Source organism: Gracilinanus agilis, chromosome 2 (assembly GCF_016433145.1).
Source record: "Gracilinanus agilis isolate LMUSP501 chromosome 2, AgileGrace, whole genome shotgun sequence".
Lineage (NCBI taxonomy): Eukaryota > Metazoa > Chordata > Mammalia > Didelphimorphia > Didelphidae > Gracilinanus > Gracilinanus agilis.
Window position 1 is genome coordinate 435,459,245 of NC_058131.1, and position 14,101 is coordinate 435,473,345.

The 14,101-nt window shown below is 37.3% G+C and overlaps 1 pseudogene and 1 gene segment (V, D, J or C); one reads left to right on the plus strand and one right to left on the minus strand.

The window, feature by feature from the left end:
* Window positions 1–4,836: 4,836 nt before the first annotated feature.
* Window positions 4,837–5,419, plus strand: LOC123233933. The segment is given in 2 exon segments: window positions 4,837–4,910; window positions 5,022–5,419. Coding segments are annotated over 2 exon segments (444 nt in total).
* A 578-nt stretch (window positions 5,420–5,997) lies between these two features.
* Window positions 5,998–8,097, minus strand: LOC123235733 (annotated as a pseudogene).
* Window positions 8,098–14,101: the final 6,004 nt, after the last annotated feature.

Sequence of the window (14,101 nt, forward strand, 5' to 3'; positions counted from 1 at the left end):
CCTCTTTATGTGATATAATTTATCCCATTTTACTTCTCTCTTCTCATTTGTCTTAGAACAATTTTTTTACCCTGTCTTTTTTTACATATCATTTATATCATCAGCTTACTACCACAAACTCTATTTATGTATGCTTCTCCTAACTACTATGTTGATAAAAAAATTTTAAGAATTTCTGATATTATTTTTCCTTATAGGAATATAAACAATCTGAATATACTGAAGCCCTTATTTTTTCTCTTTCTTATTTATCTTCTGATGATTCACTTCTATTTTGTATTAGGAAATCAAATTTTCTGTTTAAGTATACCTGTTAAAGAATATAGTCAGTTTTGATGGATAGATGATTCTTCATTATAAACCCAGTATCCTGGCCTTTTGGAATTCACATTCCACACCTTCCACATCTTTAATGTGGAAGCTGCCAGATCTGGTGTAATCCTAACTGGGGCTCCATGATATCTGAATTGTTTCTTTCTGGGTGTTTGCAGTATTTTCTCCTTGGCCTAGGAGCTCTTGAACTTGGGCTACAACATTTCTGAGAATTGTCATTTAGAGATTTATTACAGGAGGTGATCTGTGGACTCTTTCTGTTTCTACTTTACCCTCTTGTTCAAGAATATCAGGGCCGTTTTCTTGGATTATCTCTTATAACATGATGTCTAGGATTTTGGGGTAGGGGGTCATGACTTTCAGGTAGTCCAAGAATTCTTAAATTACCTCTCCTGATCTATTTTCCAGGTCAGCTGTTTTTTTCAATGAGATATTAAATATTTTCTTCTTTTTTTTTCATTCTTTTGATTTTGTTTATTGGGTCTCATGAAATCATTGGGTTCTGTTTGCCCAATTCTAATTTTAAAGACTGTATTTCTTCCATGACCTTTTCATTGTTCTTTTCCATTTGGTCCATTCTACTTTTCATGGCACCCTTTTTTTTCATTGGATTTTTTTTCCCCAGGGGATCAATTCGGTTTTAGGAAAAAATTTTCTTTATTGGATTTTTATGCCTCTTTTTCCCAGTTGACCAATTTTGTTTTTTAAGTCATTACTTTCTTTTTGCTTTAATTTCATTTCTTTTTCCCATTTTTCTTCTCAATTTTTGAATTCCTTTTTTAGTTAGTCCAGAGCTTGGGATCAATTCCCTCTCTCCCCTGCCTTTTTTTTAAAGTTTTGCATGTGATTGTTTGGTTCTATTGTTTCCTCTTGGTCCCTGGAGAAGTTTTCAACTATTAAGTGTTTTTTCAGCTCTTTGCTCATTTTCTCAGCTTTTTTTTTTTGCTTATGAACTGGGAATTCTGAAAACTGATTGATGATTCTGTCTCCTCCACTGGCTTGCAGGATTAGGTACTGTGAACTATTTTATCTTGGGACTAAGTCTTCATCCTAACTGTAGAGGCTAGAAAGGGCCCAGTATGATCAACTTCTTCCAGGCTGCAGGGTAGTGCTAGGACCTAGGATTTAAGGGATTGAGTCTGAGGCACTCTTTTGTTGGAGAAACCTGAATTCCAGGATCCTGAAGTTGGCCTATGCACAGATTAAAAATCTGGCCCAATAGGAGAGAGTGGGGTGTGTTGGCCAACACTCCTCTGTGTGCTATTTTGCTTGAGTTACCCCTTATCCCATGAAAATCAAATCTTTCTGCCTATCTTTCAAGTTGTTTTCAGTGGGAGAGCCTTCTCACTCCAACTGCTGTTGGATATTGACTCTCATTTGGAAGGATTGTCAGAGAGGTTTCAGCTTTTGTTGCTACTAAGCTGCGATCTTGGCTTAATCCCCCAGGCTGGCCATGAACCCATTTTAATATAAAATGACTGTCAATAAAAAGGGAAATGAACAAACTTTTTAAGAGTCAAAAAGTGTGAAGGAAGCACAAAAAATACTGAAGAAAATAACATCTAAAAAAAATCCTAAATAAAGATCAAAAGGTACAAGAGCACACAAATGCAATTGAAGACCTCTCCTTAATAGGAGGAATGACCAAATGAAAAATAATGTACAAAAATCCATTCAAGAAAAGAACTCAAAAGGTAAAATTCTGCCAAATGGAAGTGGAGATACAAAAACTTACTGAATATAATTTTTTTAAAAAATAGAATTGGACAAATGGAAGCTAAGGATTTCATGAGACACTGATTGACCACAACAACAACAACAAAAAAATTTTTTTAAATAGAAGAAATGCAAAACTAACTTGGAAAACATATCCAGGAGAGGTAATTTAAGAACTATTTACTAGAAAGCCATGATGGAAAAAGTCTAGATATCATATGATAAATAATTAAGAAAAGTCTCTATATGTTAAAAAATATTTATAGCTGCTCTCTTTGTGCCAGCAAAGAACTGGAAATGGAGGGAATATCCATCCATTGAGGAATGGCTAATCAAATTGTGGTAAATGATTATGATGGAATACTACTGCACTGTAAGAAACAATGAGTGGACTAATTTTTTAAAACTTGGAAAGAATCACATAAGATAATGAACAATGAAATGAATAGAACCAAGAAAAAAATGTATAATTAAGAAATTAATACTTAAAGAATATCTTATTAATATCCATCTCTAGAGAATGAAGTGAAAAATGCAAACACAAAAGATATGATCATAAAATCCTACACATACAAACACATATACATAGCCGTTTGCTGGCTGATGCCTTCTATGATATGGGGAGAAGAGGAAGAGGCTGAGATACTTGGAAATAAATTCTTTTAACAAGAAATAAATAAATAAGAAATGATTAAGGAACTTCTCCTTGATGTTTCCGAACAAGAAGGAAAAAATAGAAATTGAAAGAATTCATTGATCACCTCCTGAAATTCCCAAATTAAAGCTCCCAATAATATTTTAGCTAAATTTATGGATTGGAGGACCTCCAGATGGTCCCTTCAAGACCATGTATTCCTCTGTAGTCTCTCCTATAACCCAATTCCTGCTTTCCTTTTTGTGTATAGCATATAATAAAACTTTCGACAAACCTCCATGCCTTGTCAATATTTTGTGCAACATCTAAATGTCACCAGTTCTGTGGGTCCTTCACTCTCCCTTGCAGACAGTGGTGACTATGTGTTTATATGTGGCAGTTTAATATATGTGGATTTCCCAATCTATGGGAAGGGGCAGGTGTGAGATTACCCCATTCATGCCAGCCTTGACCAAGAAGAGAAGATATATCCTTAATCTAGGTCCCCCTCTACCCCAAACCTGCTGTTCTTAATAGGAATCACTATTATCCAATGCTGACTTAGGGCTCTGCTGTCCCTTTGGAATGCTCAAAGATGCTTTTAAAATTACAATGATCTCATTGAGCATTTTTCCCATGTCTGCTCTCTTGTGTGGTTTACTTATCCTAATTTTAGAGCACTCTATCTTCAATCTAACACTCATCACCAACCTCTCTTTCAACTTTAGTTGAAAGACTAAACTTGATAGACTTTACTATTAACCTTCTAGTAGCACAATGATGATCTCAGCACAGTTATTTTACAGAATTGTCAAGTTTTAGATGCCCTACTTGCCATTCAAGAGGAATTGTGTACCTCCTTGGAGAAAGAGCATTTCACACTCAGATATTTGAGCTTTTTGAAATCCTCCAACACCTGGAAGCCCCTGCTGTCAGAAGTCCTCCTACTGGGGACCTCTTCCAGTGATGGAGCTCTATAAAATTGAATTCCTCAGGAAGACCTTTTGGGATTGAATAAGCTTATTTCTGTGACTCATTGTATAGCCAGTCATTTCTACTCCTCATGAGACTACTCTTCTTCTATTGTTTAATATACTTATATATAACATATTCATTAATTAATTATTAATCTATATTTAATATACTAGTACTTAAATGCGAGGATACATTTATGTTTTATGGTTTGCCATCAATGGCATTGTGTCTGAGGAACTAGCTGAAATGAATAAAAGATAAAGGTTGCAAGAAAAGCAAGAAAGTGCTGTGTCACAAAAGCTTATAAAAAAGGTTATAAGGGGAAAAGGTGTGCAACGGTACTGATCGGTTCAGAGAGGATTATTGCTAAAAGGCCATCAAACTGAATACTTAAGAGATCACTAGTAACTTTGAGGAGATTACTTACACTGAGTACGTGTACACTGGAAAACCTATGAGTAATACATTTAAATCTAATCTACATTAAAAACAATTCATCCACCCTTTTCTTGAGTCAATACTGTCAAAAAGAAAATATGTAAAGCCTTGATTTTTATTCTCATGATTTCTAAAATGTAAAAGATCACACAGAAAGCTTATCAAAACATCTCTTTAGTGAGAATAAACTGATTTCAGCATATCCTAGATATAAATGGGATTGAAGATAAATAAGGCACATGAAATACAGTTCTAAAGAGAAAGGACAAAAAATGACATCATTAGCAAGCAAGCAGAATTATCTAAGAGGCCTAGAAAAAATGGATTCTTAAGGTAGATTCAGTCTCTGCAGAAATGACAAAGTGTTAAGTGCCAGAAATGGTTCTGGGATCCACACAGAAAATATTAGGAACATAGAAAAGTCCAATAAGCATTCTCTTGGTAATGAGGGGGGGGGGTCAATTGGAGTGATGCAGAAGGACAGACACTAAGTCCAACCAATGATGTTTGGATTCTCTGTATCATCAACCTCCCCCAGGGCTTTAGAACAAACTCTATGGGATCCTTCTCTCTGCAACTCAAGGAGGGGACTTAATCACAGTGGAAAGCAGCTGCTTTTCCTCCCATTAAACAGAGGAAGTCATGCAAATTGGGCTCCTCCTTCTAGGCAGGAACCCAGTACAAAACCTGTGTCTGCAGCTCTGAGTGAAGAGCTTCTCCTTGGTGAGGACTTTCTCCTCTAAGTAGGTACACTGTGGAGCCTGAACCATGGGATTTGGAAAGAATGGAATTCTCTTTCTGATTATTTTGCAAGGTAGTTTTGTTTTTTGTTTCTGTGGGGTTTTTTGTTGAATGAAACACCAAAGTTTATCTCTGAAGTGATAGATTTGTGTGACTATTGTCTCTAATGACTCTTTGTTTTCAGGTGTCCATTGTGATATTGAGCTGGTGGAGTCTGGGGGAGATGTGAGACAGCCTGGAGGATCCATGAAACTATCCTGCAAAGCTTCTGGATTCACTATCAGCAGCAGTCACATGCACTGGGTTCGCCAGGCTCCAGGGAAGGGACTAGAGTGGGTCTCAGTTGTTTGGTCTAATGGCAATACAAATTATGCAGACTCTGTGAAAGGCCGATTCACCATCTCCAGGGACAATGGCAACAGCCTGCTGCACCTGCAAATGAATTCTCTTAAAACCGAGGATACAGCCATGTATTACTGTGCAAGAGACACAGTGAGGGAAAGGAGTATGAGATCAGATATAAAACCCTTCATAGAGAGGCCTTGTGAAGAAGGACTTAGAGAGAGAATTCAAGAATGTTGAATACAAGGAAACCAGTTGCAACAAAAATATGAAAAGTGTGGCTGACAAATTTATTTTCAAGTTTGTAGTTTTCTCCAGTTCCCCAGGGAACACCTATTCCATCTATCTTGTCTTCTTTCTGTCTGAGATCCTTTCCTATTTCTTTTTTTTATTTTAAAAATTTTTTATTCCGACAAGCAGCAATATCATGTTTGTTATTTTAATGTAAATACAATTATTAGGTTATCTGTCATATTACAATATTTAGGTTTTTACTTTATGTCCTTTAAGATATATTTAAAAAAACACATCAACTGCAAACGTGAGGAGAAAAAAAAAACCAAATTTCCACATTTTAGCAATACTTCACTCATTCATTTAGTAAAGTTTTAAGAAATGTCACAATGACATGAGTTGAAATATCTATAGGCATTTTCATTGACACTCATGACGTGGCCCTGGTGATGTTGCAAACAGCAGAAAAACAGAGGCTGCCAAGTGACCAACTATAGAGGCACAAGCCTGCTTCTTCCCACAGGAACACACCAAATAGTGAGTTAGGATCTTCTTAAAAGCACACCTGCAGGCAGCCAGCATCATCATGCCACATAGCTATATTCATCTGCTGATGCTTGGCTTCTTTCAATGTACTGTTTGTCTATCTATCAGAACTTCAATGCACTTCTTAATCATGCTAATGCTCAGATTAAATTGAGCTCTTGACTGACTAATAACCTCCTGAATAAGAGCATTATGTCGCAACACTTTTCAAGCTTTCATGATGTGGACTATAGCAGCTTGAAGACACATTTTTCTGTCTTCATCCACAGCACTTCTGGTCTGCTCCATTTCCTGTGGTGTTTGTTCTTTTACTGCTTTTACTGCTAAAATTCATATTTAATGAAAAAGTAGATTCTGCATCTATGTCCTCCTTTTCTGAATCATGGTTAATCATTTTCACATCAAGTAATGATTTGATCATTTTCACTAATTCCTTTTCATTCATCTGTGTGATGTCATGAAGCTCTTTGAAACACGTAAACTTCCTTCCACTGAAATGCTGACTGAAAAATAATTCAAACATCTGTACACCTTTTTCCAGTTCCTGAGGGATGGCAAATGTAGAGGAAGGAGACTAAATAAGTGGCCATGCACCAGCCTGTAGAACATATATTTGGAAATTAATTCCTAAATCAATTACAGTGTCCTTGTTTTTTATAAAATTGTTAAATTTGCTGTTGAGATCAGCACTGACATTCATATCTGTATGCATTTGATGGAGTTTGCTTGTAAACTCATATCCAAAGGCTTGCTTTAATTTATTGATCATGGCTTCTTCAGAATCCATAGACTTAGGCCATGAATTAAGCGCTTGGCCAACATTCTGGCATAAAACTTTTGAAAAACATCCTTATCATCAATATATTTGAAAACAGTAATGAAGCTAATAAGTTTGTCTTCCACTTCATTTTCAGTCATTCCTTTTGCTGATTTTTTTAGTAAGTTGTCACAGTACTTAGCCAGCAGTTCAGGTGCTTTACAAATAGCTTTGGTCTTTATAGTTTACTACTGATGTCAAAGCCTTATCCAGGGCACTCATGAGGTGTTGATCACCATTCAAAACAGTGTTGCTAAGCTGGGCAAATTTACCATGCACCTCCAAAACCGACTCCACAAATTGAGTTGGCATATTTTCCTGAGAAAGATGCTCTGAGACCCTCATCATGAATATGGTTTTGCAGTTCTTGAATCATATGAGGCAAACCACTTGACACAGCATGAAGCAAGGTGTACATATTTGCCATGTCGCTTCTTTTCTCTTGTCTGATAATATTGTGACATTCTGCATGCAGAAACTGTAAATGGTCTGCCACCATTCTCTGATGACATTCATGAATCACTTTATTATATGAACTTGGATGTAAATATTTTCTATATTGCATTTCTTCATCTTTTAATCTGCCTAGGACCTTTTCCATATGTTGTGAACAGTTTGATTCTTGTAACAAATTTGAAGCTTCTTGTTTATAATACTCCCCTGTTTCGGTCAGAAAAGACAACTCAAAAATTTCCTGATAAAATTTGAAGGGGATTTTTTTTCTTATACTGTTCAACATAAGCAAAGGAGTTAATAACCCCATGGATTACTTTTTGATTTGGGTCTTCACCACAGTGATCATATTTTATTTCTCAGAGGAGCATTCTTATAAGGATTGCCTGAAGTGGCTCAACCATCAATTTTCTCCACATATTCAATGGTAGCTCTCCTATTTCCATAAGTGGTTCATTCATATCTACACCATCATAACCATACTGAAGGTCAGCTTCTGTCAATTTATTCTTCTTAATAAACTGTGTGTTGAGATACCAGTATAAACAGTCCATATAGTCTGCCCCCTTGCTATATTCTTCCCAATACCTATGATATGTAACCAATACTTGTTCTTCAGACTCCAGAACTCTCTTGTGCAAATGGCAGAAGTGATTTTCCAAAAAAATTTTAGTCTCTGTGTAAAGTCTTTCCCCAAGAGGTTCAGGATAGGCTACACATAAAATAGATGTCTGAAAAAATGATCATTCCAAGTTGCTCTTTCAACATAAGCCAACATGACAACGGCTTTGATTGTCGTTAAGAGTTTGTTCCATGTTTCATTGAAATCCACTACCCTTGGTTTCAGGGACATTGTGGGAGTTAAGTGTTGAAATCAGGCCTCCCGCGTGGCCACAGGGACAAGATGCGGGTCCTCCACTGTCTGAGGATGCCCCGGGAGTGGAAAGGGGGAAGGAAAGGGGAAAGGGAGAAGGGGAGGACTCGCCACAGGCTGGGTCAGCCGGTCGCCATCCCCTTTCCTATTTCTGATTCCCATAGATACAGAAAGTAGATGTATTCTTTTAATAGTCATGTGTTTTGTGTATGGTAACTCTAATTTCTCTGAAATTGTTAAACATAAGGGCACAAGACATGGACTTGTGACAAATCATAAATGATTCAACATTTATTGTATGTATTCTGCAGCCATTTTGTCTGCACACTTAGGAAAATTTATACTGTGCTCTTTCGTGTGATTATCAATATGACTTGCTTAGTAATACCTCTGATTTTCCAGTTTTTGTTAATTTGAAAACAAGTTTTTGGGCAAAACTGTCTTGAAATAAGGTGGATTTATTGAGAAAGGTAGGTTAAATTTGCATTTGGCTGAAATCTTACTCAGCAGGGAAGATCATCCTCTTTGGAGTTTGTGACCAAGGCTTTTAAAGGTTAGCACCACAAGTTAGAAGGGGATGCAGTTGATGATCAGTTTGTGAACAGGCAGAATGCCCAAGCAAGAGAAGAGGGTGAAGAGTTTGTGAATAAGAAATGAAGAGGAAGACAGGATATTCCAACAGGAGGTGGGATTAGGAGTTGCCCTTGCATATTAGCATCATGAGGGAGGATGCCCTTAGGACTGTGATGGTAAACCTATGGCACATGTGCCAAAGATGGCATGTAGAGACCTCTCTGTGGGCATGTGCAGGCCCTTGGTTTGGCCAGTTGGGAGGCTGGCCCTGTCCCCAAATGCAATCCCATGATTCAGGCTCCACAGTGTACCTACTTAGAGGAAAAAATCCTCACCAAGGAGAAGCTCCTCTCCCAGAGCTACAGACACAGATTTTGTGGTTTTCATGCCTAGAGGGAGGAGCCCAATTTGCATGACTTCCTCTGTTTAATGGGAGGAAAAGCAGCTGCTTCCCACCGTGATTAAGTCTCTCCTTGAGTTGCAGAGAGAAGGATCCCATAGAGTTTGTTCTAAAGCCCTGGGGAAGGTTGGTGATCCAGAGAATCCAAACATCATTGGTCAAACTTAGTGTCTGTCCTTCTGCATCACTCCAATTGAAGTCTGGCCCTGCCTCTGAATGAGGATGGGGGGCCTCAGGGGAGTGGGGGACTAGGGCAAGCATGACAGCCCGAGGCCAGTAGCCAAGTCCAGTCCTCCAAACACAATGGGAAGGTATGGGACACTGGAGTCACCCTGTGGAGCTTGGTCCTGGCTTGGCCAGCCTGCAGTCATCTCCCAGCCCTGCCCCCTGTGCAGGGATGAATGGGGCATGCATAGAGCCAGAGGGTGGGGCATGCAGTTGGAGGAAGGGCATGGCATACAATGGGGGCTGGGGCATGGGCTTGCAGTCTGGGAGTATGGGTGGGGCATGGCATGGGGTCCCTGAAAATTCTAAAAGGTTCGTCATCATTGCCTTAGAGCAATGATGGTCAAACTACAGCCCACAGGCGAGATTCGGTCCCCTGAAATGTTCTATCCAGCCGCAAGACATTATTCCTAATCTGACGAATACAATGAGTAGGATACAATACAATGAAACTTAGAAAGAGTTGCCTTAGAAACAGACAGACCCCCTCTGTAAAAAGTTTGCCCATCACTGCCTTAGAGTATCTGATTAGAGGTTGTCTTTTCAACTAATCTCGTCATGGCAACCAGGAGGTCTGGAATGAAAGTCATGGTGGCCTGTGAGGCTGGATTTAGTAGGACATTTTCCCAATCATACATACTGTATATTACAATTTTAGAAGTGACAGTTTTCCATATTACATTTTAAATATCCAAAGTTAGCATTCTCCCTTTCAGTCATTGGAGTTCCTTGGCCAAAGGGTCAGCAAGTGGCTTTTTCAAGAGCCATCATTGATCATCAGGCAGGCTTTAGTACCATACATAACAAGATAACAGAAGTTTTCAAAGTATGATAAAGATACAAAAATTAAACAGGAGCAATAATAGCTTAGCTATTCAAACGAAACCTACTATGAAGTCTACAATGATTATAGTATCTCAAATAAGAGGCAAGAGAATGCCTTCCAGAAGGTGCCATAGAGTTAAGAAATCCTCCAAAAAGTTGGGGACGTGTGCCTTGATTTTCTTAAAGATGACCTATAATTAAGTACAAAGTAACTGTTAGTTATGTTATCCTGCTATATGCCCCTAACAAGACAGATCTTAAAACTCATTTTAAAAATTATATGCTTTATTCCTCTCCCTTAAGAAGACAATATTAAAAAGAATTTTTCAGAATGCTCTTCTGTAAGTTAAATACTCTATCATTTGGGGTCAGGGAAGTATCTTTTCTATCAGCAATTTCAAAAGACAATTTAAAAGATTCCTCACTCTAGCAGTTATCATTTAAAAATAGAAAACACCTACATATATTTGCCTTTATAAGTGAAATCTACTATGTAAGGAAAAAAAGGAAAAGGGAAGGGGCAGAGCAGTCTCAGTAATTTTCTTTAGTCCTGTTTAAATTCAGGTATGAGTCAGTCACAGAAAGGCTCACTATGACACTGGATTTAGTCCAGCTCAGATCTTACTTTATATAATAAGAAAAGTAAACTAGGAGAATCCTACCTGTACCTCAGCAAGACTGTTCATCCAACTTTCCCAGAGGTAGCCCTCAGATTACAGGAATACATGAAATTTCCCCTGAAAAAAGGAAAAGTGTTCTTATACAGAATATAGCGTTAATATACGTAAATCAGTACTTAGAACAACAGTACATTAAAGTCCCAAGAAACTTTTCCCCAAATTGCAAATTTTTCACCATTTATAGTTTAGTGTTAATTTATTATTTCTTTCCTGGTGTTACAATAATAAACTTTATCATATCTTAAAATTCACCATTATCTTTTCCTAGAGTTGAAACTCATTTAGATTTATGGAGTAAATGACTAATTAGTAGTGCATTATTCACAATTATGATTAGCATTAGGATTAGTAGTGTGTGGGATGAGATTCAGTGTATAATTCTCAGAGTAGTATTGGCTTGTAACCCCAATTTTCAAGACCCCTGAGTATTACTATTCTTTAGGCTAAAACTTCCCCCCCCCATAAAATTTTTAGTTTTTCTGACCTATTTTCAAAAACCTTGAGAAGAGTTTATCTATAGCCTAGGAAATATGCCAATTATGAGAAAGAACAGGGAGTTTCGAAAGCATCTTTATTGTCCCAGGCTGAAAATCCCATGATAGTCACGGGTTTTTTGATCATGGGGGTCTTTAGGGATATGTAATGATAAATCACACGCTCAAGATTTGAAACATCACAACCCAAAACCCACCCACTCCAACCCTTGGAATTGAAGAGAGGGAAGGAGGAGAATGTTGCATCAGGATTATTATAAAAGTCTGTGATTGTACATAGGAGAGAGGTCATTTTTGCCCAGACCAAGCAGCTTGTGTGGGCAGAATTCCTTTTCCTTCCCTTTCCTTCCCCCTCCCCCCACCCCCTTTTCCTGCTGTCCACTGTTTTCTCCAAATAAAGCCACCTTTTCTCTGCCAGCATCTTATCTAAGTCTCCAGTCTGCTCATTAGAGTGATTTCTGGGGGTGAAAGAGCCCCTCAAATTCTACTCTACACAGTAGTAAGAGTGATCATTTCTGATCAATTATCCCTGTCCAGTTTAGATTATTTCAGCTAGGCCCTTCTGGGAAGAGAGAAAAGAAGCCTATCTTTGCATAATAAACAGTAGAGACATCCTCTCCCAGAAGTGAATAGACCCTTTCCCCACCCAAATCCCCTTTCTGATTGCCTTTAGTACTTTTAAAAGCATCCAGACAAACACCTTTCCTTTTCTTTGTTATTGATTCTCAATTTACTTGCATTTCAAGGGTTAAGAAAATGAAATCCCATGGGTAATTACAGTCCAATGAGAAGGCCATGGAGCCTAGAAGATACAGTAAAAGGATATCCCATGGGAATAAAACTCCCATCTAGAATATTGTTGTGAAGACTGTGGCTCTGGCCTTGCACATTCCTGAATTATGACTAAAACTGAGAAAGTGTTGATTTGAGAAATGCTCTTATGATATGGGAACCAAAAAGATAGTAAGGAGTATGTCAGATAAGAAAACCAATGACTCAAACATAGGTGGTATTTAGTCAAGATAATATTGTATAGATTTCTTATAAAATAAGGATTCTTTTTGTAAGTCAGTGGACAACCTGGTAATATAACCTGCTGCCTGATTTTTCTTTAATGAAGGGCACTTCTTGTCACCATCTTATCTAAGTCTCCTGTCTGCTCATTAAAGTGATTTATGGAGATGGTATCCCACAAAGAAGTCCACTCCACACATAGGTATAAAATCTAACACTAGAAATCAAAAGAACAATTATAATCTGGAATTCTACATAGATGAATATATGATAGTTTATTCAAAACCCTAGAAAAACATGGGTCAATTGCTGTAAACTTCAGACTAACAAAGACGGAGCTACCAAATTGGCTCAAGACATAAACTTCCTTATATACTATTATAGGTAGAACTACATATGCCTTACAAGTTATAAACCAATGAAAAAAATTTAGATAAAACTTACTCTACATCATAAGGAGGCTTAAATTTTTGTTATTTATTATTTTCTTTACAAGGCCAAATTATTTCAGATACTTCATAAGGGTCTATAATTTCCACCTCTTTAAAGGAATAATTCCTTGTTCTTAGGGCTATTATAATTTTACTAATCAAGAAATATCTTTGAAATCACATCCTTATTTAGATTTAGGATATTTTTTTTAATGCATCAAATATGGGTTTTGTAACTACTAGCATCACAATATAATATACAATAAAAATTTTCACTTAGCTCAATCTAAAAGACATCTGGAAATACACTTAATTCCTTATAATTTTATGTCTCTAACTTTTAATATTTAATCTTTGCCATTACTTCCTCAAGGTAGTATATATATGGAGTGTTCAGAAAGAGCTGTAACCTCCGATGCAAGGGCCTGCTGAGCTCTTTTCAGGGCTGATCACCCGTGGTCAGATTGACAAATGCTCTGTTCTGCTCCTGGCATGTCTTCTAGAGTTCTCTGACAGCAAATACCATCTCAACTGTGCCTCAGGCCTTTCTGAAGCCACAGTGCTTGGTACCATTACTTCATGTATGTGACCATGTTCCAGGTGAAGACTCTGGGAAGAATCTTGTCAACAATGACTAAGAGATAATCACATGGGTCAATGGGGATATGATTGGGGATGTAGACTCTAAACAATCACCCTAATGCAAATATTAATAATATGGAAATAGGTATTGATCAATGACAAATGTAAAACCCTGTGGAACTGCTCATTAGCTACAGGGGAGGGAGGGTTAAAGGAGGGAAAGGAAAGAACAAAAATCATGTAAGCATGGAAAAATATTCTAAATCAATTAATTAATTAAATACAAATTTTCAGATAAAAAAACTAAAAAACAAAAAAAAACCAGAGAGAGTTTCTTCTGTGATTGTCTCAGGACAATGAGAGAAATTCCAACTCTGACTTCAATAAGCTGACCTTTGTTTGGGCTTGTTTCACTTAAGGCTGCTATTTGGATGTGACCCTGCTAAGTTTTCTCTCAGTAAGAGCCATTTGTGAGGCAATTGACAAAACCATTAAAAACTTATTCTCATTTTTACTTCTCAGCTAGGATCAAAGGATTTCATTCTTCACGAATTTACAATATTATCTCTGAACCTAGGAAATCCTTAAATTCATACAAGATTTTTTGAGTATTTTCATTCATGCCTCATTCTTTATGGGCTCAGTGATCTTATTGAGATATTATGCCACCCATACGTTTAATAGACACTCAATAAAATTGGTATTTTTCAACTGATAACTTTAGATCAGTTCTGTTTATAGTTAAACATTTCCACCAGACTTTAATATGCTTGC